This window comes from Carassius carassius, chromosome 12 (genome assembly GCF_963082965.1).
Source record: "Carassius carassius chromosome 12, fCarCar2.1, whole genome shotgun sequence".
In the NCBI taxonomy this organism is placed as follows: domain Eukaryota; kingdom Metazoa; phylum Chordata; class Actinopteri; order Cypriniformes; family Cyprinidae; genus Carassius; species Carassius carassius.
Window position 1 is genome coordinate 11170217 of NC_081766.1, and position 27651 is coordinate 11197867.

The 27651-nt window shown below is 37.0% G+C and overlaps 1 protein-coding gene across 5 annotated transcripts in view; it reads right to left on the reverse strand.

Moving 5' to 3' along the window:
* The window catches only part of rasal2 (RAS protein activator like 2), a 78377-nt gene that overhangs the window by 46566 nt on the left and 4160 nt on the right, over positions 1-27651 (reverse strand). The window contains exon 1 of one of the 5 annotated variants that reach the window (XM_059563457.1): positions 8313-9150. The exons of 2 other annotated variants lie outside the window; for them this stretch is intronic. In XM_059563457.1, the coding sequence (XP_059419440.1) occupies positions 8313-8847 (535 nt within the window). In that variant the 5' untranslated portion in view covers positions 8848-9150. Of the gene's footprint in view, positions 1-8312; positions 9152-27651 lie in introns of those variants that run through there. 2 more of the 5 variants (XM_059563456.1, XM_059563458.1) reach the window with 2 other exon arrangements.

The window sequence follows — 27651 nt, forward strand, 5'->3', positions numbered from 1 at the left end:
ACAATGCACTGCAATTTTATTCTGTTTTATCCTTATTCTTCGTGAAAATATGTTCTGAAAGATTCCTTAATAAGCTTTGTTCAGGATGTTAAACTACTTTAGGAGCTCTAAGGACTGCCATGGTGAAAACATTTGAAATCTCCTTGTGAAATTTCCTAGAGTATGGGTCAGTGTTCTGATTGCAGAAGAGTTCGACAAAGGATTACTAACACAATAAAACAACTCCAGGTATATGTTTGATGAGGATATGATATGACAAATGGGACAACCTTACTTCTCTTATTTTTTCTCATGACAAACCACACGATAAAAGTGGATCATAGTGGTTCATATATGAGGAAAGCAGAAGTGCAATGAAGCGAGGAAACAGGGAAGCATCAGTTGCTGCAGAACTAAAATACGGACGTTGATGGTCTAGCGCAGGGGTCGGCAACCTTTTTGGCATGACGTGCCATTTAAAATTTTTCTGGTTAACCACTGTGCCAACAACAAGGGGGCAAAATCGCTTCAATGTATGTAAAGGGAGACAGACGCAGACAATTTACACATCTCTCTCAAAATGGCCATATTTTTGAAAAATTTTCATCACTAGACATAGCAGTCGGTCATTTAACATTTCTTAAAACGGAGAATATTATTAATCATAAAACGGATTATTTAAAGTTGACTAATATTAAAAGATTTGTCACTTCATCTTACCTCGCTCTCTTTAACGTTAAACTGACGCTTCACGCTGTGCTTCTGTGAACATTAAACCCCGCCTACTTTGATTTGATTGGCCATCTCAGTCATTTTGACATTGACAAGCGCTGTTAGACCCCTGAGGCTTTGATCTGAAGCGCCTAGTATGTGCAGCATTCGCATCCGTAGACTAGTGCATGTTAATTCTCACACTTTAATAGTATTTATAGCTCCTATGAGACTATGAGAAGTTATTACCTCAAAATGTACATCTGTATGGAGTTTTCCCTACTAGATCAGACCCCTGATCTAGCGTCTTTTTGCACGGAAACATATTCTGCTCTAATTATATACAGTTCTAAATTAAATTAAAATAAAAAAACACAATAATAAATATTAAAGCACTGTTTATTTAAACACACACTGCTGTTCAAAAGTTGTTGTTTTTTTATTACATTTGATGAAATAAATGCAGCCTTGCTTCTATCAAAAATATATATATATATAAAAAAATATAAGTAAAAGTATAAGTAAAAAAAATCTTACTGAACACTATAGTGTATCTTAAACTATGCACTGTAATATAAAAACAATCAATAATTACACTAATTTAAGTCTCACAAGCCTTAAGTAAACACACAGTTCTTGGTAAAAAAAAAAAAAAAAACCCTAATCACTCAAATTTAGTAAATCAAACGCTATTCACTATGATTCACTGTGTGAGTGAGTTCTTCGATTGATTCTAATGTTCTTTCAACCCTAATTTTAAAGTGGATTCATTAAAAAGAACCACTCGGAGTCATTTGTTCACTAATTGCCAAACACTGGTCCCAGTATGTTTGATAGTTGTGTGAAACTAGCGAGAACACCGCAATAGAAAGATCTGTCTCTTTTTACTGCCTTTTACTCAGCAGTGATTTTTTTTCCTATCAAAGACATACTGCAAGCTCAGAAAAAACTATTTCTTATTCTAATGCTGCTAGATAGAAATAGAATAGAAAATCTACTGTCCTTGTTTTGTTTAATGGAACTGGTTCTGTATAAGAGGGCTATTGATTCCCAACATTCAATGCACTTTAAAAGAATCAGATTACATCACTATTAAGCGGACACTCAAACATCCAGTCTATTGCAAAGTTTATATTCATGAATTGGCTGATTATACAGGGATCTTTCACCCAAATCAGTTTTTTCGTTATGTTGGACTTTCATTAGTTTCATATATGTCCTAATGCCAAATTCCCACAGTGCCTGCCAGATGTGTGCACAACCTGACACACAAACATATTGCAAAGGAGAACAGAAGATGCTTTGTGTCACTCAGCCGCGGAGGCTGTGGAGCGTCACCCTCCTGCCCTCTCATGGGCCAACCTAGACAGTGCCCAACCACCTGGTCTCCACAACAACCCTTAAACATAAACAGCCCGTCTAATAACAATGGCAGAGCACAGAGGGAGGGGCGTGGCCACAGCAGGTTGTCAATTCATGTGGAAGAACATTAGAGTCAGGACAGGGAAAGTGAGAGAGAGAAAAGAGCGAGGAGGTGTGGTGCAGAAACGGCCCGTATACTCATGACGGCTACTCTCATGTTATATAAATAGCCCATATGAAACCGTGAGAGAGCAAATGTTTTACCACTGTTACCACAGACTAATGACAGCAACGAAAAAAAAAATAACATGTTAAGTTTCTGACTAGCACTACTCCTCGGCTTTTACATTACCGTGTACAGCAGTGAAAAAAATCTTGCGCACACACACACACCCACACATAAATAAAAAAAATTAAACAAAAATACACATAACTAATGACAAAAAATAAAAACTATACTTATTTTTTCTTAAGAATTTTGTTGATATAATACTTAATATACACATTCTTGATGTAAAATTGGGTGTAGTCATTTGTAACCTGTCATCATCTCTAGTTATTTTTAGCTGTTTGATATTGCAAAATGGTATTATATTATTTTCATAAACACTGGTTTGTAGCGCAAGTAGTTTGACATCTTATATATTTTTATATATATATAAAACAATGGATAGTTTGTTAAATCCAGTGAATCATTTACTTTAATAAACAGAATACATAGACTTATATAAATCAAAAATATAAACCTATAACTCTGACTGGATGAGCCACATATGAAGTCAGTGTAAAACAGACAATATACACATTTTATTGTGCATTCACAAGGCATGTCCAAAAACAAATGCCATTACATTGGAGCTGTATGTGTCCAAAAGCAGCAATTCCATGGTACTTTCTCGTGAGCAGGGCAAAGTGCAGGACTCAAATTCTTGCAGATCATAATAAAAGATTCAGCGTAAGCCCACTACAGATGCATCCATAGCCATCTCACTCTGGGATGGCAATTCATAAGTCCTGCAAATTAGCAGCTTTAATTGGTGTCTGGGGAGTTTGGGGGAGTTGGGTCCACAGAGAGAGGAAATGACTGCAATTAACAGATTGAGCTATGATTGCAGCTCTGTGAGGATGTGTTTGTGGAGCTTCCAGCTGGAGGAACAAAGTGGGGATGCTTAGGGGAAGATGTGACTTTGTTTTGACACAGTTGGTTAAACAGCTGTTCAACCCAGGCCGGACCAGTCCCTGTTAGATTACTGATTAACCTGTCTCAGCACATCACATGCTGTTGACTGCAGGGCGAGGTGGGGCAGCGCTGTCCTATTACCCATGATGACCTCAGAACTAGGGCTAAAACGATTCCTCGAGTTACTCGATTACAAAAAATGATTGAGGCAAATTCCTCTGCCTCGAAGCCTCTTTTAATGTATTTTAAATCTCACGTCAGGTTCTTTTGCAATGATTTTTTAAATGTGACACAACGTGTTCTGCGTGTCTCTGTTAATGAATGAAGCAGAAGCGCGACTTCCTTTATCACACACACTAAGCGCGCGTGACGCTCGTGGTGATTTCAGCATCTGCTGTCTCACTAAATAAGGATGTGAACACATGAACAACATCTCCAGAACTGCTCTGACAGTCACTTCATTAGCATTTGACCGTTTGATTTGAGTAAAACTAGCATCACATCACATACACAGAAATGCAAAGGTACCTCAACCCGTCAAAATAAAAGTCCTGTTTAGTTTAAAGACAAGTATTTGCCAGATATGTATTACTATTGTTCAGCAGAATGTACAAAGCCTACTACTAAAAAAACATTTTTTTTTAAGGTTTAAATCACACAATATTTCTTCCATGTTTTATTTTTAATAGTAAATCCCCTTTGTTTACCAAAAAGTTAAGTTTGCTTAATTTTCAATAATTAAAAGATCAATTAAATTAATGTTTTATGTTTAATGTGCATCGCAGAAAATGCTTTATTTAAAACCACAACTGAATGGCACTTAAATGCAATTCATCTGTCAACTTTATTGTCATTGTTCACAATACAAGTACAGACAGAGAAACAATGGGTAATAATTAAATGTTTATTTTTGATGTATGCATTGCATTCTATGCATTTAAAAAATAAAAATATTAAATAAATTTTTCTAAAAAAGGAAACTTAGTTCATTTTAAGAGACCCAGGAGTCTTATTTTCTCTTGCATAATTAATATTGCACTTTAATTAAGCAAAAACACATTTTATCCGATTAATCGATGGAACTTTTGGTAGAATACTCGATTACTAAATATTCGATAGCTACAGCCCTACTCAGAACATACAAGGCCGGACACACCACCACAGAGAAATATAAACATTTTAGGACTTAGACACTGCTCAGTGTCAGCCTTTACAAGCAGGGATGCCTGAAACATCGGCAGAGCTGGGAAGTGACTGATTACATGTAATATGGATTATGGAATCAGATTCCAAAAATGATGTACATGTAATCAGAATAAGTTACATTTTAAAATACTCATAATCAGACAGTTACTTTTTTTATTGATTAGTATGTGATAACATATTATTCACATAATAGCAATATTTTATTTATAATTCACTGTTTCTCCCTAATTCCATTTTTTCATCTTTTAAATCTTCCTTTCTAAAATAGCCTTCCTCTTATATGCACGGTCAGAAAGTCTTCACACAAATAACAGTCACTATTCAGGTGGCAACACAGCATTTGACCACTGGATTTACAAAAATCATTTTAGGTTTAAGAAGTGTTCTTCATACTTGGCATTACATCCATCCTTTGCTATCCTATGAATCCTCTTCAGTCAATGGGTTCCATCATAATAAGAGTTGAAACAGCTGATAAAAATCATCAAAATAAATCACAACAATAAGTACAGTACAATAATCACAATAATAATTTATCAGCTGTTTGGACTTGTTTTGATGCCACCCAATTACAGCAATGGATACATTATGTAGCTAATGCTAAATTTATCCAAATTTGTTCAAGAAGCAAACTCATTTACATCTTGGCTGACCTGAGAGTGAATAGATTTTCAGCAAATGTTCATTTTTGGGTGAGATATTTCATTAATGTCAATGTTTTAATACGTTACATTTAAAAAATGTGATAGAAAAATGTACTTTACACTGACCACACACCTTAAATTTACTATATTTAAATTTACCAAAAATGTAAGCGTTCATATGATTAGAAATCTAGGTCATACGGGAGTCAAACTCACCTAAAAACAGCTGCTGTTAAATGGATTCATCTTCTCTTTAAATGAGCATTAATTGTGTTTAGAAATATAAAAGGTGCCCTTTTGGGTCATTTCCCTAAAGCAAAATTGCACAAATTGCTTGTGAACAGAAGAAATGACTTGGATTTGTGCCATCGCAGTGACAGGAGAGTGCTTCGTGTCATTCATTATTCACAACATCAGCATCACCAGCCTTTTAACATTGTGCCACTCTAGCCAAGAAGCTCCGCGACGACACCATCGTCCCTTTGCTCTTTAATCTGCATGCTCAAACATCTTCCTTCTACAATAAGATGGATTTATTCAGTCAGTTCAGACTCCCTGTAGAATCTAAAACACCACACTGCTCAGAAAGATGTTATGCCCTCAAAACATGCCCTCCGCCCAGCTGAGCCCCTCTAAACACATGCATACTGTAAAGAGGTTAGTTACAGCCACTGGCAGGACACTAGACCCAATAAACTGAATGTAATAACGTTTGCATTCATTTGTATTGGAATCACTTGCATGATTGTGTAATTCAGTCAATGTTTAATTTGACATTTATCAGGACTGACTCTGCAATTACTGCAATGTAAAAAAAAAAAAAAAAAAAAAAACAGTGGCGAGGAAAATCAATTTCACTTCTTTAAATTTCTGTGCAATTAGCACATTTGTCCCAGCTACGTGTTTTTTTACTCGTCAAACATTGTCGCATGAGGAGGTCATGCATTTCTCACAGTCCGACACCTGAGCATGTTAAATAATTCAAAATGCTTGTAATCCTTTCCTCCATTGTTACAGATGGGACCGTGCAATATACAAGGCACCGAGTGCATGCTCTTTTGTTGAAGTCACAAGTACTACAATCCTCCCCTGAGAGACATAAGTTACATATTTAAATAGGCTGCCGTCAGCATGCCTGAAGCATTTGCATGTCTTTCCTTATATCCCCCACTCTGCATAAACTCACCTCCTGTGTGTGCTTCAAACCTAAATCCATATGGTTTTAACAACATTTAATTTGACAAAGTTAATACATATGCATTAAGAAAGCTTAACAACAACAACCATCATCATCATCAAGGCCATTATTAGTAGTAGTATGATTCTGGCATTGTTCAGGAGACCCAGTCTCTGTTTATATTCAAGCCAGTTGATTCTTCGCTGGCAACATTTCCTTTCTAATGGATTAAATGTCTTTACTGTTCCTGCTCACTCTCGCTGTTAAGGAGGAATGGCAATTTTTTTGTGCCAACTCTTGAGGGAATATCTGCAGGACAGAACAAAGTTATCTCTGGCATGACACTGGGACTGCAAATTCAGCAGTGCCCCATTTTCAGCTGCAGGTCTAAGGCTCGCTGCTCTCCCCACCCACTGTGTTTCTGTCAGGCTGGGGCATTCCTGGAGCAACCAGCCCATGACGAGATGACCTAAATGAGGAAACTGTGCTTACTAATGTGTCAAAGATGTAAATAGTTCTTTTTACATTCTGATTTAACACAGAAATCAGCTATATTGAAGGTACAGTTCTGCCTCTCTCTCCTTTCAAAAATCTATTTCACAGGGTGCTTTCTCATGACTTCTGTAGACCACCTTTGCCCCAGCTTTTCAAAGGGTAATAAGGCTAAAAGGTGACGAGCCCACGGTCTTTGTACCCTGGCAGGAACATGTATTAGCATACAAAAAGAGGTGAGTTAGCTGCCTCCTACATTTCTAAAGGAATGGAGGAAAAAGTTGGATTTAGGAGGGGGTCAAAACCCTGCTGTCACCCCAAGGTTTGTTGACACAACCTCCAAGCTAACCCAGGGATCACAGTGTTGAACCCAGAGGAGCCGAAAGCAATAATTACTTTCGTAATTATTATTTTCGCATATGCTCTATCAAGTATATGCATATGCCTTTCCATGCTAGCTAATTAGCATTTTTGAAAATGGTGATGGGAAGTGTTCAGAGTTAGGTTGGAAAGGGGGAAGTGAATCTAAATGAGAAAAAGGTGTTTACTCGGATAGTGAGACAGTGTTCAATGAATTTCCATTTTACCTGCAAATGCTAATGGAGTCAATGGAGAGGTTGGAAAGAACAATGCTTGCAGTTTGATCTTTTTCAAGGCGCACGCATTAATTTTTCTCCTAATAAAAAAAAAACACTGTACACAGAAAATTTGAATGAAATACGGTGTGAGAAAGGTGTTTAGAAATATGCCATTTTCATGTAACGGTTCATCTCAGTAAAAAAAAAATTACTAAATGACAATTGATTCTACTGTAGATGTGGAAAGCTTGAAGATGTATTCCCATTCATTTTAACTGCTCATGCTTCAATTTAGCATTTTCTGGTACAACAGCTTTCTTATAAGATAAATCTACTCTGGTAAAACACAAGAAAGCTAAATAACTTTAGTAATCAAAATCCACAGGACGACAAAGTCATGTCACTCAAAAAGTAAGTGTAATATCACATCCACTGATATATATTATATTATTATAGTACATGGGATGGCAGCTCAATCTGACAAAGTGCTTAACCTACCCAACAACTGAACCAAATTTTAAACAAATTAGTGTGGAGGTGGCACATAAAGGGATAACCAAAATTCTATCATCATTTACTCACCCAAGGCACTTTTACACAGCTGAGTTAAAGCTGCTCTGTGCCTTCTCAAAATTCAGTGTAAAGAAGCAATGCGGCATTAAAGCCAGACTAAATAAAGCCTGCTCAGACCCACCTCAGCACCTAGGAATCAAATTATACAGTTGTAACTGCATTTAAGACAAATCTCTGAGCAGCATTAAACTACCTGTCTAATGATGCACTTTTCAGAAAGACTTCTGTGCCACATTTCAGTCTAAATTTAGCCCTACTTCTCATGTCACTCCAAACTACTATGACTTACTTTCTTCTGTGGAACATAAAATGAGACATTTTTGTGAACCATCCACTTCAGATAGCCTAAACCATCAAATGAGAGCACTTATGCGGTGCATAATATCAAAACCATAAATCAAGTTTCCTACCATTTTCTGAAATATCTCCAACAGCCAGCTCAGGAGAGGTATTTAAAATTTGGCTAATTCGTCTTGACATGGACAGCAGAATCCCTGAAAACGTTTGAGAGCTCAGTCCCCGTCTAAGCGGTGGAGTCTCATTACGTGTTTCACTCCCCGGTTCAGACGTAGATCTTAAAAAAGGGGTTGAGCTTCGAGATAACCAGTCCCTCTGAAGATTAGCATGCTCCAGGAGGACACCGCGGCTGGTGACCCTCTGAGGGTCCGGGAGACTGTGGACCCTGGAGATAGGAGGATTGGACGGATGTGCACTGCTGCTGCTTCTGGACCATGTCAAGCTCTGTGTGTGCATGTTCCATCCAGCCAGATTCCTTCTGTCATGCGTGTCCAATGGCTCCTCGGGAACTGAAACTGAACGGTGCTTTAGCCAAGGCCTACTGAGGAGACGCCAGTGACGAGTGCTCTCCCTGCCAGACGAACTGCGTGATGGATTCCTGTTTGACCCTGTTTGCTCCTCCGGTGTGGCCTTCCGTGGTAAACTCATGGTTGATGAGGGGAGAAAAGCTAAAAAGCTTAACAATATCCAGAAGCAGGAAGCCAAAAATCTATTTTAGTCCGTTTCAAATGCAAACAATTGCATCAAAGTCTCATCTCGATGAGCTAGGCTCGATTTAACTGAGTTATCCGAACATAATATTCTAAATTTGATGCCTGACATAGCGGATAACACCATCCCTGAGATCTCTGTGAAGAAACATGCCGAGCAAATGCCTCTCAGTGAGAGAGCAAGACATCCACTGGTGAGGCACCACTTCCTGGTTGCTGCTTGGCTTTCTGGGAGGAAATAAGTGTCAGATATATGTGTGCGTAGAAACACTTTGCCTCACTATCCAATCAGAGCATGTGCTGCCCATTTAGTGGCCCCACTCTGTGGTTAGCACAACACAGACCGTTTCATGAAAGTAAAACCAGAAGAAGAAAAAAAATGCCCTGACTTCAGAGAATCTGGTTCGTCAGTGTCAAGTGCAGGAAATGTACCTCACACGGCTTCTGTAGAGCTCCAAGTATAAATTCATGTTAGTGTTGAAAAGAACCATTTAAAAAAGTATAGCAAATGTAAAATGCGAAGAAAATAGAAATGTTTCATTGAATTAGAGAGAGAAACTGAAGAGTAACCTCAAGGGATTTCCCTGCAATATGTTATGCAATAGAGGGGAAAAACAGAACAAATATGGAAGTTTCATATTCTGGATAACAAAACATTTAGTTCTGACTGGTATGATATTAGAAGTGATATTTAGTATAACAGCATAGAGATTTTTATCACTGCTCTCAATCTAAATAAACCTGCTGTTGTCTTTGTCATTACTGTTTATTTATACAGTGAAGACTATTCAGTGTTATTTTACAGTTGAATAGATTATTCAGTTTCTGTAGTAATTCTGTACTGAAATAGGCCTATTACTGTTAAAACTATACCTAAAAAACTTAAAGTACTGTTAATTTAATTTGTAACTGGTTATGGTTTTTGTTTGTGCTATTGCTTATTTAACTGTTGTCTTTTTAGTTTTGTGGGACGGGAGGTTTAAGCACCAGGAGGAATGGGACGTGGTCCATGGGAAACAGTCCTGCAACCACAGCTCAACAATCTTGTCTATGTTCATGATGAATCACAGCCGCGATATATGAAGATCAAAAGTATTATACAAAAGGAGACATGGTTACAATGGATGTCAGTTTGATCTTGATTACACGAATAGTTTGATAATCATATCCATTTTTATCATTTGCGGTCAATAGCATGTCGGTGCCACATCAGTAAACCCACATCTGTGCAAAAGCCAAATGAACTCAAGAGCAACCAATGAACCAATGAGAAAGTTAAAGAAGAAAATTCCTTTCGAGTCAGATCCTTTCAATGCTGATAACCAAAATAGTTTTCAAAGCGACAAGGTTTTTAAAGTGAATCAGAAACATTATCATGTTTTCATTCTCATACTTTTAAATAAGAAAGCCACTGTAAAAACTATTTCCTTGTGTGACGTTAAAAAGAAACATACAGTGGGTCAGCAGGACTTGAGTTTTGGGCAGTACATTTCCAGAGCAACGGATTTAGAACGGAAGGTCAAAGCTGTGAATATTAAAGTTGACAATCTCTGCTGAGATTTACCCAGTGCATTATTGACACTTACATAGATTATGAAGAAACCTTGACTTACAGATTTACAAATAGATCTAGGCATACAGTGTGGTAGAGCATTGCGTTAGCAGCACAAAGGATTGTGGGTTCACTTCCCTGGGAACACACATACTGGGAAAATAAATAAATAAATAAAAAGTATAGTCTGAATGCATTCTAAATCGCTTTGGATAAAAGCGTCCACTAAATGTATATGTTAAGAATGTTAAGAAACTGAGCCCACTTGGCTGTATATGTATGTATATGTGTATATATGTATGTATATGTGTATATATGTATGTATATGTGTATATATGTATGTATATATGTGTGTGTGTGTGTGTATATATATATATGTGTGTGTGTGTGTGTGTGTGTGTGTGTATATATATATAAGATGTATTTACATTTATTCATTTAGCAGACGCTTTTATCCAAAGCGACTTATAAATGAGGACAGTGGAAGCAATCAAAAACAACAAAAAGAGCAATGATATATAAGTGCTATAACAAGTCTCAGTTAGGTTAACACAGTACACCTAGCATGGGCTTTTAAATAATACAATAAAAAGAAAACGGATAGAATAATAAAAAAAAGAATAGAGCAAGCTAGTGTTAGAGGTCTTTACACACACACACACACACACACACACACATGCATAATAAATGAAAAGAAAATAGAATACAAAAAGATTAGAAAGGTAGTTAGATTTTTTTTAAAGAATAAAATTAGAATAGTGAGTGCTAAAGTTATAGGGTCAAATAAAGATGGAAGAAATGGGTTTTAAACCGATTCTTGAAGATGGCTAAGGACTCAGCTGTCCGGATTGAGTTTGGGAGGTCTTTCCACCAGGAGGGAACATTTAATTTAAAAGTCCGTAAAAGTGACTTTGTGCTTCTTTGGGATGGCACAATCAAGCGACGTTCACTTGCAGAACGCAAGCTTCTAGAGGGCACATAAGTCTGAAGTAGGGATGGGACGATAACCGGTTTTATTGATAACCGTGATAAAATGTGCTGAAGGTTAGTAATATCGTTTAAAAATGAATTATCATTAAAACCGTGTTTGATTATCGCGGTTTTAATAACTCACTATTAAATCATGTCCAGCCAGCAACAGTCTGACGCAAGCGCAGTGCACAATGTTTTTTTTGTTTTTTTTCGAGAAGGAATGGCGAAAGTCAGTGACTTTTCTATGCTTTTCTATGCTTCTACACTTTTCATTGTAAGGAAGGAAATGCCACAGAATTTAATCTTTCTTTAAATTAAGTGCATAGAGTTGCTTGTTTTATTAGTTGTTTGTTGATTATTAAATATAAAACTTGCTGAAATGTTTTCAGTGTGAGCATCAACTATTTTTGAACACTTTCATCTTGTTTCAACAAAACCGTGATAATATTGATAATCGTGATAATTTTAGTCACTATAATCGTGATATAAAATTTTCATACCGTCCCATCCCTAGTCTGAAGTAACAATTTTAGGTAAATGGGTGCAGGGCCAGTGGTAGTTTTGTAGGCAAACATCGATGCCTTGAATTTTATGGGAGCAGCTATTGGAAGCCAGTGCAAATTGATAAACAGAGGTGTGACGTGTATTCTTTTTGGCTCACTAAAAATTAATCTTGCTGCCACGTTCTGGATTAATTATAAAGGTTTGATGGAACTGGCTGGAAGACCTGCCAAGAGGGCATTGCAATAATCCAGCCTGGACAGAACAAGAGCTTGAACAAGGAGTTGTGCAGCATGTTCTGAAAGAAAGGGCATGATCTTCTACATATATACATACATACACATACATAGATATATATGCATATACACACACATACACATACATATATATATATATACATATATATATACATACATATATATATATATATATATATATATATATATATATACACATACATACACATATATATATATATATACACATATATACACATACATACACATATATATATATATATATACACACACATACACACACACACAGTGATATGCCGGTATCAAATGTTCATGTTGCGATTAATTGCTAATGCGTATCACAGTATACGGTATTATCAGGGTATTGAATTTTAGTTTAAAAAAAAAAGTCATAACATAACAGGTTTAATAACTTTTTTCTTATAACAAATATAACTGAACATTTAAATATGATAAACCAATACAGAAAAATATATACAATTAAAAGTAGGGATATAGCTATCGAATATTTTAGTAATCGAGTATTCTACCATTCTAATCCATCGATTAATCGAGTAATCGAATAAAATGTGTTTTTGCTTAATTAAAGTGCAATATTAATTATGCAAGAGAAAATAAGACTCCTGGGTCTCTTAAAATGAACAACTTAGTTTCCTTTTTTAGATGCATAAATTGAAATGCATACATAAAAAAAAAAAAAAACATTTAATTATTACCCATTGTTTCTCTGTCTGTACTTGTACTGTGAACAATGACAAAGTTGACAGATGAATTAAGTGCATTTAAGTGCCATTCAATTGGGGTTTTAAATAAAGTATTTTCTGAGATGCACATTAAACATTAAACACATAAAACATAAATTTATCTTTTAATTATTGAAAATTAAGCAAACTTAACTTTTTGGTAAACAAAGGGGATTTACTATTAAAAATAAAACATGGAAGAAATGTTGTGTGATTAAACCTTAAAAAAAAATGTCTGATTTCTTTTGTAGTAATAGGCTATGTACATTCTGCTGAACAATAGTAATACATATCTGGCAAATACTTGTCTTTAAACTAAACAGGACTTTTATTTTGATGGGTTGACGTACCTTTACAGTTCTGTGTATGTGATGTGACGCTAGTTTTACTCAAATCAAACGGTCAAATGCTCATGAAGTGACTGTCAGAGCAGTTCTGGAGATGTTGTTCATGTGTTCACATCCTTATTTAGTGAGACAGCAGATGATGAAATTACAGGAGCGTCACACGCGCTTAGTGTGTGTGATAAAGGAAGACGCGCTTGTGCTCCATTCATTAACAGAGACACGCAGAACATGCAGGATTCATATTTAAATAGACTGTTCCGGCTTAATATTTACAGATATTAGTCCATATCGTGATTCGATGTAAGTGCAATAACCTATTTTTGATTAATTCATTCAAAATTTGCAAATTCCGTGCCATTCCGCGTTAAACAGTAAATTCCGTTTTTATGACTGTATTCCGCAATTCCCTCCGCGTTTACTGCATCGCGGAAATCCTAGGGCCCTAGTTGTGGTATGCCAGCTCTATCTTGCAATGGACACACGCCACGACATTGTCTTTATGTTTGCCCGCGCCCTCAAATCAAAACACTGTTGACTCCTTGCAGTCATACGCAGCGCTTGTGTCTCCTTCCGCTTTGTGGGTGACGTAAACGCATTGTCACATAAAAAAAAAATCATTGCGAAAGAACCTGACGTGAGATTTAAAATAAATTAAAAGAGGCTTTGAGGCAGAGGAATTTGCCTCGATCATTTTTTGTAATCGAGTTACTCGAGGAATCGTTTCAGCCCTAGTTAAAAGTTTTACACAGATTAAAGTGCAAAAGAACTATAAAGACCAGTAGGTATCACTACAATAAGATGTCATTAGTTAACTTTAGTTAATGCATTAACATTCACAATGAGCAATAACTACATTTGCTACGGAAGTTATTAATCTTTGTTAAAAAATACAAGTCTTAATCCATGTTAGCTGATTAAACAACACAGTTGCAACTTTCAGTTGCAATTTTAACAATCTGTTATTAAATATCGGAATACCTAAGATTAAGGAATTTTCAGAAGAATTTTTCATTGGCAATTTATGTTAACTAATGAATTAACTAATGTTAACTAATGAAGCCCTAATGTAAAGTATGAATGAACAATAAAGAATCAAAACACTTATGTTATATCATATTAAAACAATATCTAGGGCATGTTGTTGTCCAGATTAAAATGTAAAAAATGTTTGAAAAGAAATAGCCTATAAAGTCTAAATATTTAAGCATTTGGTGCTGTGATTTACACCATAGCAAATCCACAAATCTGAATTGCTATTTAAATCTATTTAAATATGTTTTAGAAAGTAGCAGCTGCATTAGTTATGAAGTTTCCAGGGTAACAGCTGCATTTTCTAAAGCGGAGTGCCATCTGCTGTCAGAGAGTGAATGTGCTTTCATTCAGTGCGTCTCTCACGTGTTCCCTCATGTGCTTCTCATGTGTGCTTATTTACTTTAGAGCCCACACGAGTCTTTCAGGCAGCATACAGAAGTGTTGTGCATTTTGAACAGTTGGTGTGAAGATTATTCTTAAAATGCATTCCAAATTCGGAATAATTTATAATATATAATTATTCCCACAATAACAATATCGTGCATATCCTTTACCATGATATATCGCATTACAGAATACCGGCACATGTCTAACACATATATATAGTTTAGTTTGGACACATCAACTGATTCTTTAATAAAAGCATTAAACGCAGGTAAGCTAAGAGCCCTTAGATAAAGTAACGTTCACACTACATCTGACATCCATGAGCTTCTATTATTATGCTATGTTTTGAAATTGGAGAAGCAATTTCCTGCCTTTTTTTTTAACGCTCTGCGAGAGTCCAGTATGGACAGCAGCAATTAGCACCCTGTTACAGCCATCAAACAAGCATGAAAGCAATCATTAAACACCAGTATCCCTCTCCACCACTACGAGCGTGAGATTCAGATAAACCCCATTATCAATGCCACAATCTGATCTGAAAAAGAGCAACGGTCATGTTTCCTTTCAGTGTTTCAGTAATTATTCTACAAACTAAGCAAATAAGTTTTGACATGTAGGCCATTATGACTGCTTAAAAGAAGTGCTAATGCAAGGCTGCTAACATTTGTTGAGATTACTCAAAGCTTGTTGTCCTCTCTCTCTTTAAAATCTGTGATAAGCCATCACCTTAAAAAAAACAAACATCCCCCAACCTCTGCAGCAAAGGAGGTCACGTTGTCTACACAGCACAGGAAGTAATGACACAAGGCACCCTTCTACACCTACCTCCACTTTGGAGGGATTTTTTAGGTCTGCTATTTAGTGCAGGATGAAACCAGGAGGGACAGGGGATGCACGCACACCTCTCTCCTAAAAATAGCATTAGGCCCTACAAATCTGTCAGAAGAGTATCACAAGAGGTCACGGGGCACAAAAGGTCATTAAAAAAGTTAAAATAAAAACCTTGTACAATAGTGTTGGGCGATATGGTCATTTTTCAGATCGTCATATCGTCAGCCTGTGAGATCGACGATACACGATATTATCGTGGATGGGTGGAGCTAGAGAGAGACTCTTTGTCCTTGTCAAATCATAACTATTGAGTGTTTTAAACCGCGCAGGTGCGCGAGAGAGGCCTATGTAATCACCAATAATCGAAAAAATATACTTTCAAACATACTGATAAACTAACGTTAAATATAAAAATACTGTATTTAAAACAGCTAGTTCATACATAGTTGGACGCAACTGTCATATCGCACGTCCGCATCTGCGCACGGAAGTTATCAGTCTAAATGTTCTGCAAAATCAGTCAACGGTGAATATCAATAGTAGATTTCATTTAGAGTCCAGCAGTTTAACACTACTATTGGGCATAAACGAACACGTTAAATAAAGTATTTAAAACAGGCAAGTTCATATATTTGGAGTAAGTTGAGTTGAACTGATGCATCAGTCATACAGCGCTCCGGACCGCGTGCCTCATGACGAGCTCGACGCACCGCCACAGAAACAAGAATGAGATGCATTATAATATAACTGTGGCATTAAACTCAGTTAGTGAGGGTTCATTTAATATATTACACATATAAAGGCCGTTCAGATTACTTGTTAAAGTTCAATGAAATACCTTTTATCTACAGACCATGTACGTCTGTTTGTGGATGGAGACTTTGTAACGGCCGAAACTATGTATTTTGCATGCATCATATTATAGTGTGGAGTGCATGAAAATAATAACTAGGCGGCAGATTGAACTTATTATCCATAGTGGTTATCAATTTGTGACAAGAGAAAGTAACGAAAAAATCAAAACTATACCAGGAGTTGTGACCTTTGTTATGAAAAACCCATAAACACACTTACAGTGACTTAAACTCTAGTTTTTATGCTAATAATCCAAACTAAATATATTTTCTAGTATTTGTCCAAAAATATTGAGAATACAATCGAAAATTTATATATTTTTAATGGTTGATGTAATGTGTCAAGTGGTAACAAGTGTCCTTTAGGAATCATCAACTGGGCATGAATGTCACCTAGTGGCCTTTGTTGGTATAACAGCTCATAAAAATCTCATTTTTTAAGATATTAGTCTCAAAAAATTTGGAACACAACTTCTTTAGAACTATGGCTTTTATTTCATATAATTTTAGGGTGAACCAAATTTTTATTTATATATTATTTTAATAAAATATAAAAGTTTTATTGCATTACTTTTTTATTACAATAAACTTAAACAGCTATAACTTTTAGGGATGCACCGAATATTCGGCCACCGAAAATTTTCGGCCAAAAAGTGCATTTTCGGTTTTCGGCCGAAACACTTTTATTACCGAAACAACACGGCCGAAATGTTATGATGACGCAAACAGAAACCGCGACCTGCACGTGCACCTGCATAGCGCAGACCACGAGCTCCCCGCGTCATTCACTTCACACCAGTGGGTCTTAATAGAGAACATTCTCTCTATTCTTATTCCTTTATTCGCAGCACTAAAGCGTCTCCTAACAAAGAGATTGAGACGGACCACGAAGTGAAAACAAAGAAAAGTACAGTCTTATAGAGTCTGTTAGCACACGTCTCACTGAGATCTTTTCGGATCCTCCGCACTTCATCGCGAATGTGCTTGATCCGCGTTATAAAGGCCATTACTTGGACGCGGAAATATGGCAGAGCACACGAGAAATGCTCCAGGCCGCGCTGGATGCGGAGAACCCGCGTGGAGACGGAGAAGCGCCAAGCGCAGGAGACTGAGATCAGAGCGCAAAAAAAAAAGACTCGTCTCTGCATATATAATACACACACATATACATATACATGCATAATATCAGATTGTAGCCATATTTCTGCTAGATATTTTGCTAGATTTCTGCTTTAATTTGATAAAAATGTTTATTTATGCCCTGGCCCTATTTAAATACACTCTCTCAAATATTTCTCAAATGTCAGGCAGATGACAAGCTCAACTGCTCAACAGCTAGATGGTTATCTGTCTGAAGTCCCCATCCCCAGAAGTGATAACAGTCTTGCCTACTGGAGAAGTAATGCACTTTCTAGTCCTACAGAGAAAAATTTCAAATGCTCTTCACCTAAATGCACTTTTTATGAGAGAACAGTTAATTTTAAAACCTTTCTGCAGGCCAGTAGGTCTGTACATTATTATTTAATATACAGATGAGTGGGATTAAATTTTAGTTTGAATTTTATTTTATACTGTGCATTGTTGCAATGTGCTTAATAAATATTTTCATAATTTGTAATTATGCATTTTTATGTTTTTTTATAATTTATGTAATTGTAATTATCTTTGAAACTTTAATATTAATTTATGCAATTGCAATGTTTTAATTTTAGTAAAGTTAGTACACGGTCATAGCAATAAATGCAATGGTACTAATAATTGGGATAATTTCTTTCGGTGTTTCGGTTTCGGTTTTCGGCCTTGGTTTTCTCTTTTTCGGTTTCGGCCAAGAATTTTCATTTCGGTGCATCCCTATTTTTTATTATTTAATTTTTAAATATTTAATTAGCACGCGTTGTGTGTGTGTGTGTGTGTGTGTGTGTGTGTGTGTGTGTGTGTGTGAAATGCGGTGCTGAAGTGAAATAACTGGGCAGTTTGATAGCCGAATTATAAGCAGCCTAATAAAAATAAAAATAATAGTTATTATTATTATAATCTAATACATTAATAGGAAAATGAGCCTTATATCGTCTTGATTATCGTCAGAGAAATCTACTTATGTCGATATCTCTGACGATTGTCGATACACGATCGGCACAACCCTATTGTACAACCACAGCACATGAAAGTTACATCAGCAGTTACTGATGGTAATGCTAACAAAAATCATGAATCATATTATGAAGGCCTAAAAAATTGCATGAAAAAGCACTTTACAATAATAATGATATCCATGATGCTTCAAACTGTTGCATAATTACATTGTGAATATCCGATGGAATGACCAGCCTGAGCTCCTGACAAAATCTCAACAGTATAGTAAACACACAGATGAATTCTACCATGCATATTTTTTCTCTCAGCCAGGACAGACCCCCTAGAAACACAGAAGAGAGAGTATTTTTAACCCACACATAGGTTAGTGCTCTTGCTTTGGCTCTTAAGTAGGGGAAATCCTGCCTTCACCAGACATCGCTCCATGGAGGCTGCAAAAAAACTTTCCATCTCCTCCGTACAGCAGGCCCACAGGGGGTTAGGCATCCACAACAGCCTGAACATTACATTGCTTTCAAACAATGTTAAAGTGAGGAATCTAAGAAATATCTGCTTCGACCTGGAACCCCAAACAAATGAAGCAAATCATAAAAAATTACCCTCATGTGATTACAGAGCAGAGGACATGTAAAAGGGTTAGTTTACCCAATAACAAAACCTGTCATCAATTACTCTACATCTCCAAACTTGTTTGAATTTCTTCTGTGCAACAAAATTGAGGCGTTTTGAAACGTCTTAGTGTTTTTGTCTATACAATAACAGTTAATGGACCCCAATCCGTTTAAAATATCTTTTTTGGGGGGTTCATACAAGCTTGGAACAACACTAGGCTGAGCAAATAGGATGCTGCAGGAATAACATAATTTTGTTAGCCAAAATCCTTAAACAAGTTAGCATTTTTGCACTTTTGGTTCCATCATCCTGAAGCCTATGGGTTAATTTTTTTGAATGGGTTTTGGTTAAATAAGGTCTGTGGTTAACAATATTTTTTTTTATTTTATTCTGACATAAAATTTAAAAGACTTTGTAATTTTTTAAAAGCTTTTACTTGTCTTGAAAAAGGGCAGTTATTAACAAGTGTCAGGGACATTAAACAGGTAAACTCATCTATTCAACTAGTCTGTTTTACATTCTTAGCCTTAGTTTATAATCATACTCTTGCAAACTATTAGTAAAAGTAAAAAAAAAAATTTTTTAAATAAAGACTGAAAGAGCTGGAAGCTTAATGGTGGTGACGTTAAAGTCAAATGACTACGGTGTAGTTGTAAATTTTCCTATTCGAAAGTATTAGAAATCCAAAAAATTTGTCACACACAAAAACCTTGCACACAGAGTCTGATGCGTAAAAGTTTACTTCAGGATGTCTGTGGCTCAGTTTGATGTTTTGGTAGCGATACCAGAGCCACATATTAAAAAGACCCCCAATTTTTGTGAACTCAACGTCCAACAAATTTTTTTCGGTGCTTTGTGCTACGAGACGAAGTGGATGAACTTAGCAATCCGCAATCTGGATTTTGACGTTTACTTGTACGGTGACTCTGAGCGGTCAAAACGCTTCTCAAGATGCTTGCTACAGAAGCGTAAAATGTAAAAAAATAAATAAAATAAAATTTCAGATTCAGACAGTGCCCAATGACCTTTAGGCATATGTTATTTTCAGTGATCCCCCCCCCAAAAAAAAACAACAACGGAAAAAAAATGATCTTCTGGGTTGTCCTACAAAAACCCATCATCACTGCAGCACTTTCGATCTTACAAGGAATAGCCCTTCACATATGAGAGCTAAGAGGACAAATGATGCAGTTATTTTAGAGCATAACTGCCGTCCTATTGTTTGTGCCTCAAAGGAGTCTTTAAGATGGGAAAAGGATGTCAAAAAAGAGCTTGACTTCACCTGCCTCACTGTATGCGTCCAGTCCAGCTGAGCCATTTTCTAAAGCCGTTCACTGCAAAGCCCTGATAAGAAACAGACTGAGTGGAAACACAAGACTAAAGGTCTTCTGCAAAATAGATGAGATGGCCCACAAAACTTGGAAAGACATTTCACGGTGATGCACACATGCACAAACAAGACTGACAATGCATTTTAAAAGATGTACACAGATAATGTTGAAAGCAAACTGAGCGGCAAACAAACACGCCCTGTACACATACCTTCAATGTCTTAATGATGCAGACGTCTACTTATTGATGCGTCACATCAATGGGGCTTACCTCAGACTTATCTCAGGCTTATCTCTAACCATATAGCTTTGTCAGTTGTGATACTGTTAATGTACATTCGCATGGTAAGATTCTGGATGCTTCCCACAGCAGACTTCGGTCAGTCAGACTCAGAAGGAGCCCGCAGCGCCTGACCCCATTTAGCCATTCTCGATCAACGAATCAAACGGGGCTACCAGAGTTGCCCAATATCGTTAGGGTCTGCAAACCTGCAAAGTGCATGAAAACACACAAAGGGAAGTCTGATTTTCTTTGGACTTTCGTGCTCTGCTTTCTTTTGGCAGTTCGTACAGCATTTCTAAGCAGTGAAGTGTGATTGTGATTTTTACCAGTCAATTGCAGAGCAAACAGTGCAAAGCACTGTCAGGCTGAAACACGCAATTTCAAGATTCAAATGTAAGACCTGACCGACATATCTGACAGAATTTGCTGGCACCCATATTAGAGATTAGTGTTGTCAAAAGACCCGGTACTTCGGTACCAAGTCGGTACTAAAAAAATGTAAATGTGACGGTACCAGGTTTCTTTAAGTACCGGTAGTACCGAGGTCCCGTTCAAACCCGGTTCAGCGCTATGATTTCCGCGAAGCAGAAAACGAGGACGGAATCTCAAAATCCAGTCATGAAAATGAAACTTACATTTTAATATGGACAGTCATAGAATTTGTCAAAGTTAGCATACATTAATCAAATCAAATCTCCATATGGACCAGTATCTGTAAATGTTAAGCTGCAAAAGTTGCTTGAAATATGAATCAGTGTTCTGCGCGTCTCTGTGCGAATTAATGAATGGCAGAGACGTGCGGGTTTGTTTACTACATAGACTGAAGCACATGACGCTTGCATTAATTTTAGCATCTGAGCTTCAGAGTTCTCTCTCCATCAAGCGATCTTTTCAGTTTCTCACACATGCAAAAGAGAGAGAGAGCGAGAGTCTTACCACGCTGAATCGACACGCTATATGTAAACTATTCTTTATTGTCTTTTCCTGTAATCTTGAGTTCATTTAGAATTATTCACATTCATTTTTGAACAAGCAGAAGACATACCGGTTTCTCCGGTAGTGGGCGGAGCTAATGCGCAAATGGCAATATTATTGGCTGGCGCTGATTTTGTACCGTCCCTGTTTTGATTTCAGCAAATCAGTTTGACCGAACGCAGACAACGTGATTAATATTCATGAGCCCAGCAGCTCATCAATTCATAGTGCATTGTATATACATTAGTATGATAGTAGAATTAGTAGTATTATTATCTTTTAATAATAATTAATTTTAATACTAATTAATATGATCTATTACTATTTTTTTTACAGAAACCATCAATGACCAAAAATATCTTAAGCATCACCACCAGTTTTAAGTTCAGTTAAAATGACAAATATGCATTCATTAGGCCTAAAAGTAAATTTTTACATAAAGGCATTGTGCTTGAAATATTACTATTATTTAGTAAAATGTATGTGATACTGCTACTACTGTTGAAAAATTTTATAAAACTTTATTTTTTAAAGAAATAAATCACAATATTTCTTACATGTTTTAATTTTAATAGAAAATCCCCTTTATTTACCAGAAATAAAATGTGTTTAAATTTCATAAATTAAAAGACAAATTAAATTAGGGTGAAACTTGTTTTTACTGTTTTTCATAATTATATAACTTGTAGAAAAACTTTAAAATCAATTGTAAATAAGTATAAAGAATGGCATTGGTTTTATTTTTAGTGCTAAAAAGTTTTTTTTTTAAATTAGCATATTTTTGCTTTGGTACCGAAATTGGTACCGAGAACCGTGGATTTTCACTGGTATCGGTACCAAATACTGAAATTTTGGTACCGTGACAACACTATTAGAGATAATGTCTGAACTAACCTGAAACTAACGGTGGACGATTACTTATTTTTGTTATTTTAATTTATCTTTCTTATTAAAAATAAATAACAACAAACAAGATGACTAATAGAATGCAACAAAAGATACAAATTAAATAAAGTGCTTTAATTTTCAGGTAGGCCTACATTAGATACATTTAACAGTAGCATTCAAGTAAGAAATAACTGAATAATCAAATTAAAAACTAAAACACATGAGCTCCACATGAATTATATATACTTTGATCCATAATAAAGCTACAGAGGTTATAAAGTAAAGAGCAGTGAGAGATTTTCTCTTTTTCTTTTGTTTGACAGACAGCTGTTTACTGCATTATGATACTGGGATCCTATTGCTCCATATCTGATTTCCTTTCTAACTGTTACTGTAATGTGAAAAAAGGAGATATTTTACACTACTGCATTGCAGTAGTAGGATTTTTTTTTCAGCAATGATAATCAGTAGGAAATATTCAACCAAGGACAAAAGGATTGCTTGGTATAATGCCACTGCTGTTATCAAGCCCACTACAAAACAGCAACTACACCTACCAACTGTCAATCTTCCAAAGGAAGACATGCAAGAGAGCGCAAACGGACACACACAGCTGGTATCAACCAATCAAACGCTAGCTCTGCTAAAGGGAGGGGCCTTGTTATGTATCATGATGTCATTCAGTCCCTCATGCTTTCCTCAAACAAGCCAGTTAAAGTGAAGCATTGTGTATGACAGACATTGCGTTATATGTGCTAAATGGACTGAGCAAACCATCCAATGAACTCCTAGTACACCGGAGCTCGACAATACATGCTCCAAATCTATTGCAACAAAGATGTTGAAATTACTACAAGCTCAATGTTTAAGCACAATAAGGCTTTCCTAAATAAATGCAGTTGTCTTAAGTGTACAGACAAATCCAAACAGTAAAGAACAAACTAACATTAAAGTGCTACTGTTGGTGAAAACTAAATGCTGAGGGTTCCTGTGAGAGCAAATCAAATAACCTTGGCGTCACATGAGTCTCTACCAGTAACATGAGATTGCGGAAGTCCGACTGCAGCATGGCTTTTATTATCCTTTTTATTCAGGCATTTTTGCTCTGAGTGTTCATGGTGAATCAGAGCAGACAGGTGGAAAATTATCATTCAGGCTTTTACAAGCAAGCAAATGGCAACCAAATATGAGCAGTCATCAACTATAGCGGTGCTGAAAAAAGGACCTGAAGGTTTATCTTGGATCAGTCTGCCTTGTCTTTCTCATGTTCCTCCATCCCTTATCGGTTTCCTTTGGATACCTTGCTCATTTTCTTCCTTGTATGTGCCAACCATGCATATCTTTATCAATGGCAGGTGTACTATACAGGCCAGAGAAGATATACTTCCCTCTTGACAGCTTGGCTCAGATGATTCCAGATGAGTGGATGCTTTATTGATGCATTTTGCATTCGACCTGCTCACCCGTAATGAATCGCATCCATCAAAGGGCTGTGATTAATCACACGAGTTACATTAACTCAGGGCAAGAGAGGATTTAATTAATAGAATGTGCTGCTCAGAGGATACAGTCCAACCTTGAGCAACTTCTAATGAAATATCACTGAATACACAGCTACACTGGACAAATGCAATTTGAGGAATGTTATAATTGGATTTGGCTACATATGGGCACAGATGAGTCTCACTGCAACCATAGAAAGTCAAAGGCACCAAATCCTCCGTGCATTTCTTATGCAGAGTCATGAGCTGGTTAACAAGAGGATGCTGTTTAACCTTAAGGGTGTTATCACAATCAAACCAATTAAGCCAATCAATTCTGACAATCCATGAGTCCTACGGGGGAAGTAACACTCCTATATCAGACTTTAAAAGAGCAGGCAGGAAGCACATGCCACCGGTCTGCTGACACGCTCTAATCGATAGCTCAGAGTGGCAGGAATTCTTTCATGAGATCTCTTGCATGTGGAATTAATGTTCAGCCTTGAGAACACAAGCTGCAAAGGTAATCTGGGTATTGAAAAAGACATTCCCAAGTCATCTATAAAGAGAAAAATGAAAGCAAAGTTCAGTTGCATACATAAAATTTTGCTCATTTTAAGACAAGTTACAAAATCATTAGGTCACTGAAAATAAAAATAATAAAAAGCTAATTTCAAACCAAATTCAGGGATTTTGTATCATCCTGAAGGGGTTCATTTTGTGATTATGACCACCTTACTGTACATTATCCTGCTTAATTCATGACTTCTTACCAAGTAAATGACAAATTAAAACGAAATATTGATCTGAAATGAACTTATTTTGTGAGAAGAGACCACAAAGCGATACACAAAATATGAAACTACCACAACTAGCAGTCATTATAGAAACCTATTTGACCACTGAATGCTGTGACTGACACATAAGTATCAAGTAATCCAGAAAGTCATGTAGCAATACAAAAAATACATGGAATTAAAATGTTCTTCACCACCATGATCTATTGCAAGAGGAGCAAAATATTTAACCAAGAATGATCAGGCACGGGCCTGAAAACAGGAAAGGGGGCTTCCTGTGTTTTCAGGTAACGCCTGGAATCCCAGGGCATTGTCTTCCAGCCACTCAGTCTCCATGAGTGAAAGGAAAGGGTGGAGAACTGACAGATACCTGCCTTCGTCTCCTGGAAAACACCAGACCGCCGCACTCTACTGACCCCTCCAAGAGGCTCAAAACATACACAAACTAAAGCATCAATCCTAAAAAAGTATTCTTTTATTATTCAGATGACCTGCCCAGAACTAATATCTAAGGAGACAAAGGCACCTTTGAGCCAGCCTTGTGAAAGGAAGCAAAACAGGCGGCCTGGTGCATCAGAGCCGAGCATGTGAAACTCTTGTGACAACAGTGAACTCAATTCAGGACTCTCCAAATAAGGGGCTTTTCAAACTGAACGTTGAGCACTGCAGGCAACTCACCAACACACTGGTGTGTAGGGCACTGGGCACTGCATCGAGCTTGATGAGGAACTTGACTAGGCAGCATGTGTTCCACTCAATTCATCACTCTTTGTGACAGAAATCACTGGAAAACTGTCATCATCCCAGTTGGTTTCTAGAAGAAGAGCTATAAAATAATCTCCTCATTTTCAACCTTTAATAAGCTTAAAAATGAGAGTCTATGTAAATGTGAGAATCCACAGTCCACATTAAACAGGGCCTAATCCTTATCTAGAAAGGTGCTTAATAGACTGAACATCAGGGATTAATGGAGAGGCAAGTCAAGGACACATTCAGTCATTTAAACCTAACTAAATCTGACTTTGTAATTGAATTTTAGACCTTGGATGCTTAGACATAACTGCTGCTCTACTGATACACAGCACATGAGAAATCATATTATTAGGGATGGGCATTTTTCAAAATATTCCATTCAAATATTTGGGCTCATAAAAAATGAATATTTGTTTATTTAAATGATGTTTAAGGAGAAAGACGTAACTTTTTTAATAATCAAGTTTTTGTCACCATTGCTGAACAAACTTATGTGAAGTGACATTCATTCAGCCAAGTACGGTGACCCATACTCAGAATTTGTGCTCTGCATTTAACCCATCCAAAGTGCACACACACAGCAATGAACACACACCCGGAGCAGTGGGCAGCCATTTTTATGCTTATACCCGGGGAGCAGCTGGGGGTTCAGTGCCTTGCTCAAGGGCACCTCAGTCGTGGTATTGCCAGCCCGAAATTCGGACCCACAACCCCAGGGTTAGGAGTCAAACTCTCTAACCACTGGGCCACGAATTCCAATGATTAGGCATTATACACAACGTCTACAACAAATAGGCTATATTATTTAAAAACAAAAGCATTTAAGCTCAAGCAGAGCAAATGTATAAAATGAAGCAGACCATAGCCAATAACAGTACAGAATGTGCATTCACTGTCAGATAAGCTCTCTTCTCGGCTCACTCGGAGTACATCTGCGCTTCTCTGCAGTCGTGAATGCAGTAATGGACAGCTGACATTCCTCAGTGGTGTCTGGATTTCATGTTATTTCTCATTGAGGTGGTGATATTATGAAAACTCAGCTTCTCTGATTTATTTGTTCAAAAGTAATTCCATTTTGTAAGATCATTTTTTACAAAAAAGTAATTCCAACCTTCACGAGGCAGACGAGGACATTCGGTGATATTTAATATTGAATATAATCAACTTGTTAACACGCTCCACAGCGCCACCCAGTACATTTATTTATAAACAATATTTACGGCTAGCATAGCAACACATGGTTAAATTTGATTAGTGTTTTTATTTTTCAAATATCGAATAATCAAATTAACTTGCTAAAACTTAGCAGCTCTGCTCTCTGATTGAAAGTCCAAACGCAAATGTTTTGTAATTGCTGCTGAAAAGAACAGCCATGGCAAAAACAAGTCCACGAATAGACAAGTTGGCATGGAAAACATTATTCTTAACAGATTCATAAGGGAAGTGAGTGGGAGAGAAGCCGGCCAGCATCCTTATTGAGCTATTTTAGCTCTGGAATGCCACGATGAATGCACTGGGATTTTGGAATCCAGTCCACTGAGGTCATTCTCGGAATGGTCTGCTTACATCATAGTCCCGGCCCTGTCTGCTGACAGCTACTATGAACGATCGAATGGCTCACGTTGGGTGGAGGGGAGGTGGCGCATAGGGGAGCACATCCTGAGCCATCCACCGCTAACACAATCCCACCATTCACTCCCACCCCTCCCCACCCTCTCTTAGCTTCCTCTACAAGATTAAACACATCTAAGCAGCAACTTCACAAACATTCAACAGCATTCACTTTCATCCACCATGGCAGAACCGTTCCGTACCTTTCCATCTCAATATGAGGGGCATGATGTAAGAAGCTTTGTGGATGTAGGCGAACTTTTTGAACCAGCAGGCCTAAACAGATGCCAAATCTGACAGGGCCACCTACACACCCGCCAATCCCGAGCTTTGTGTAAACGACTGGAGGAAGTGCATTATACATCTCAAAAATGTCTCTTAGAGAACTCCAGGCAACAACAAATCCAAAGTGCACAGAAAAGGCTGCCTAAGGCAATTCAA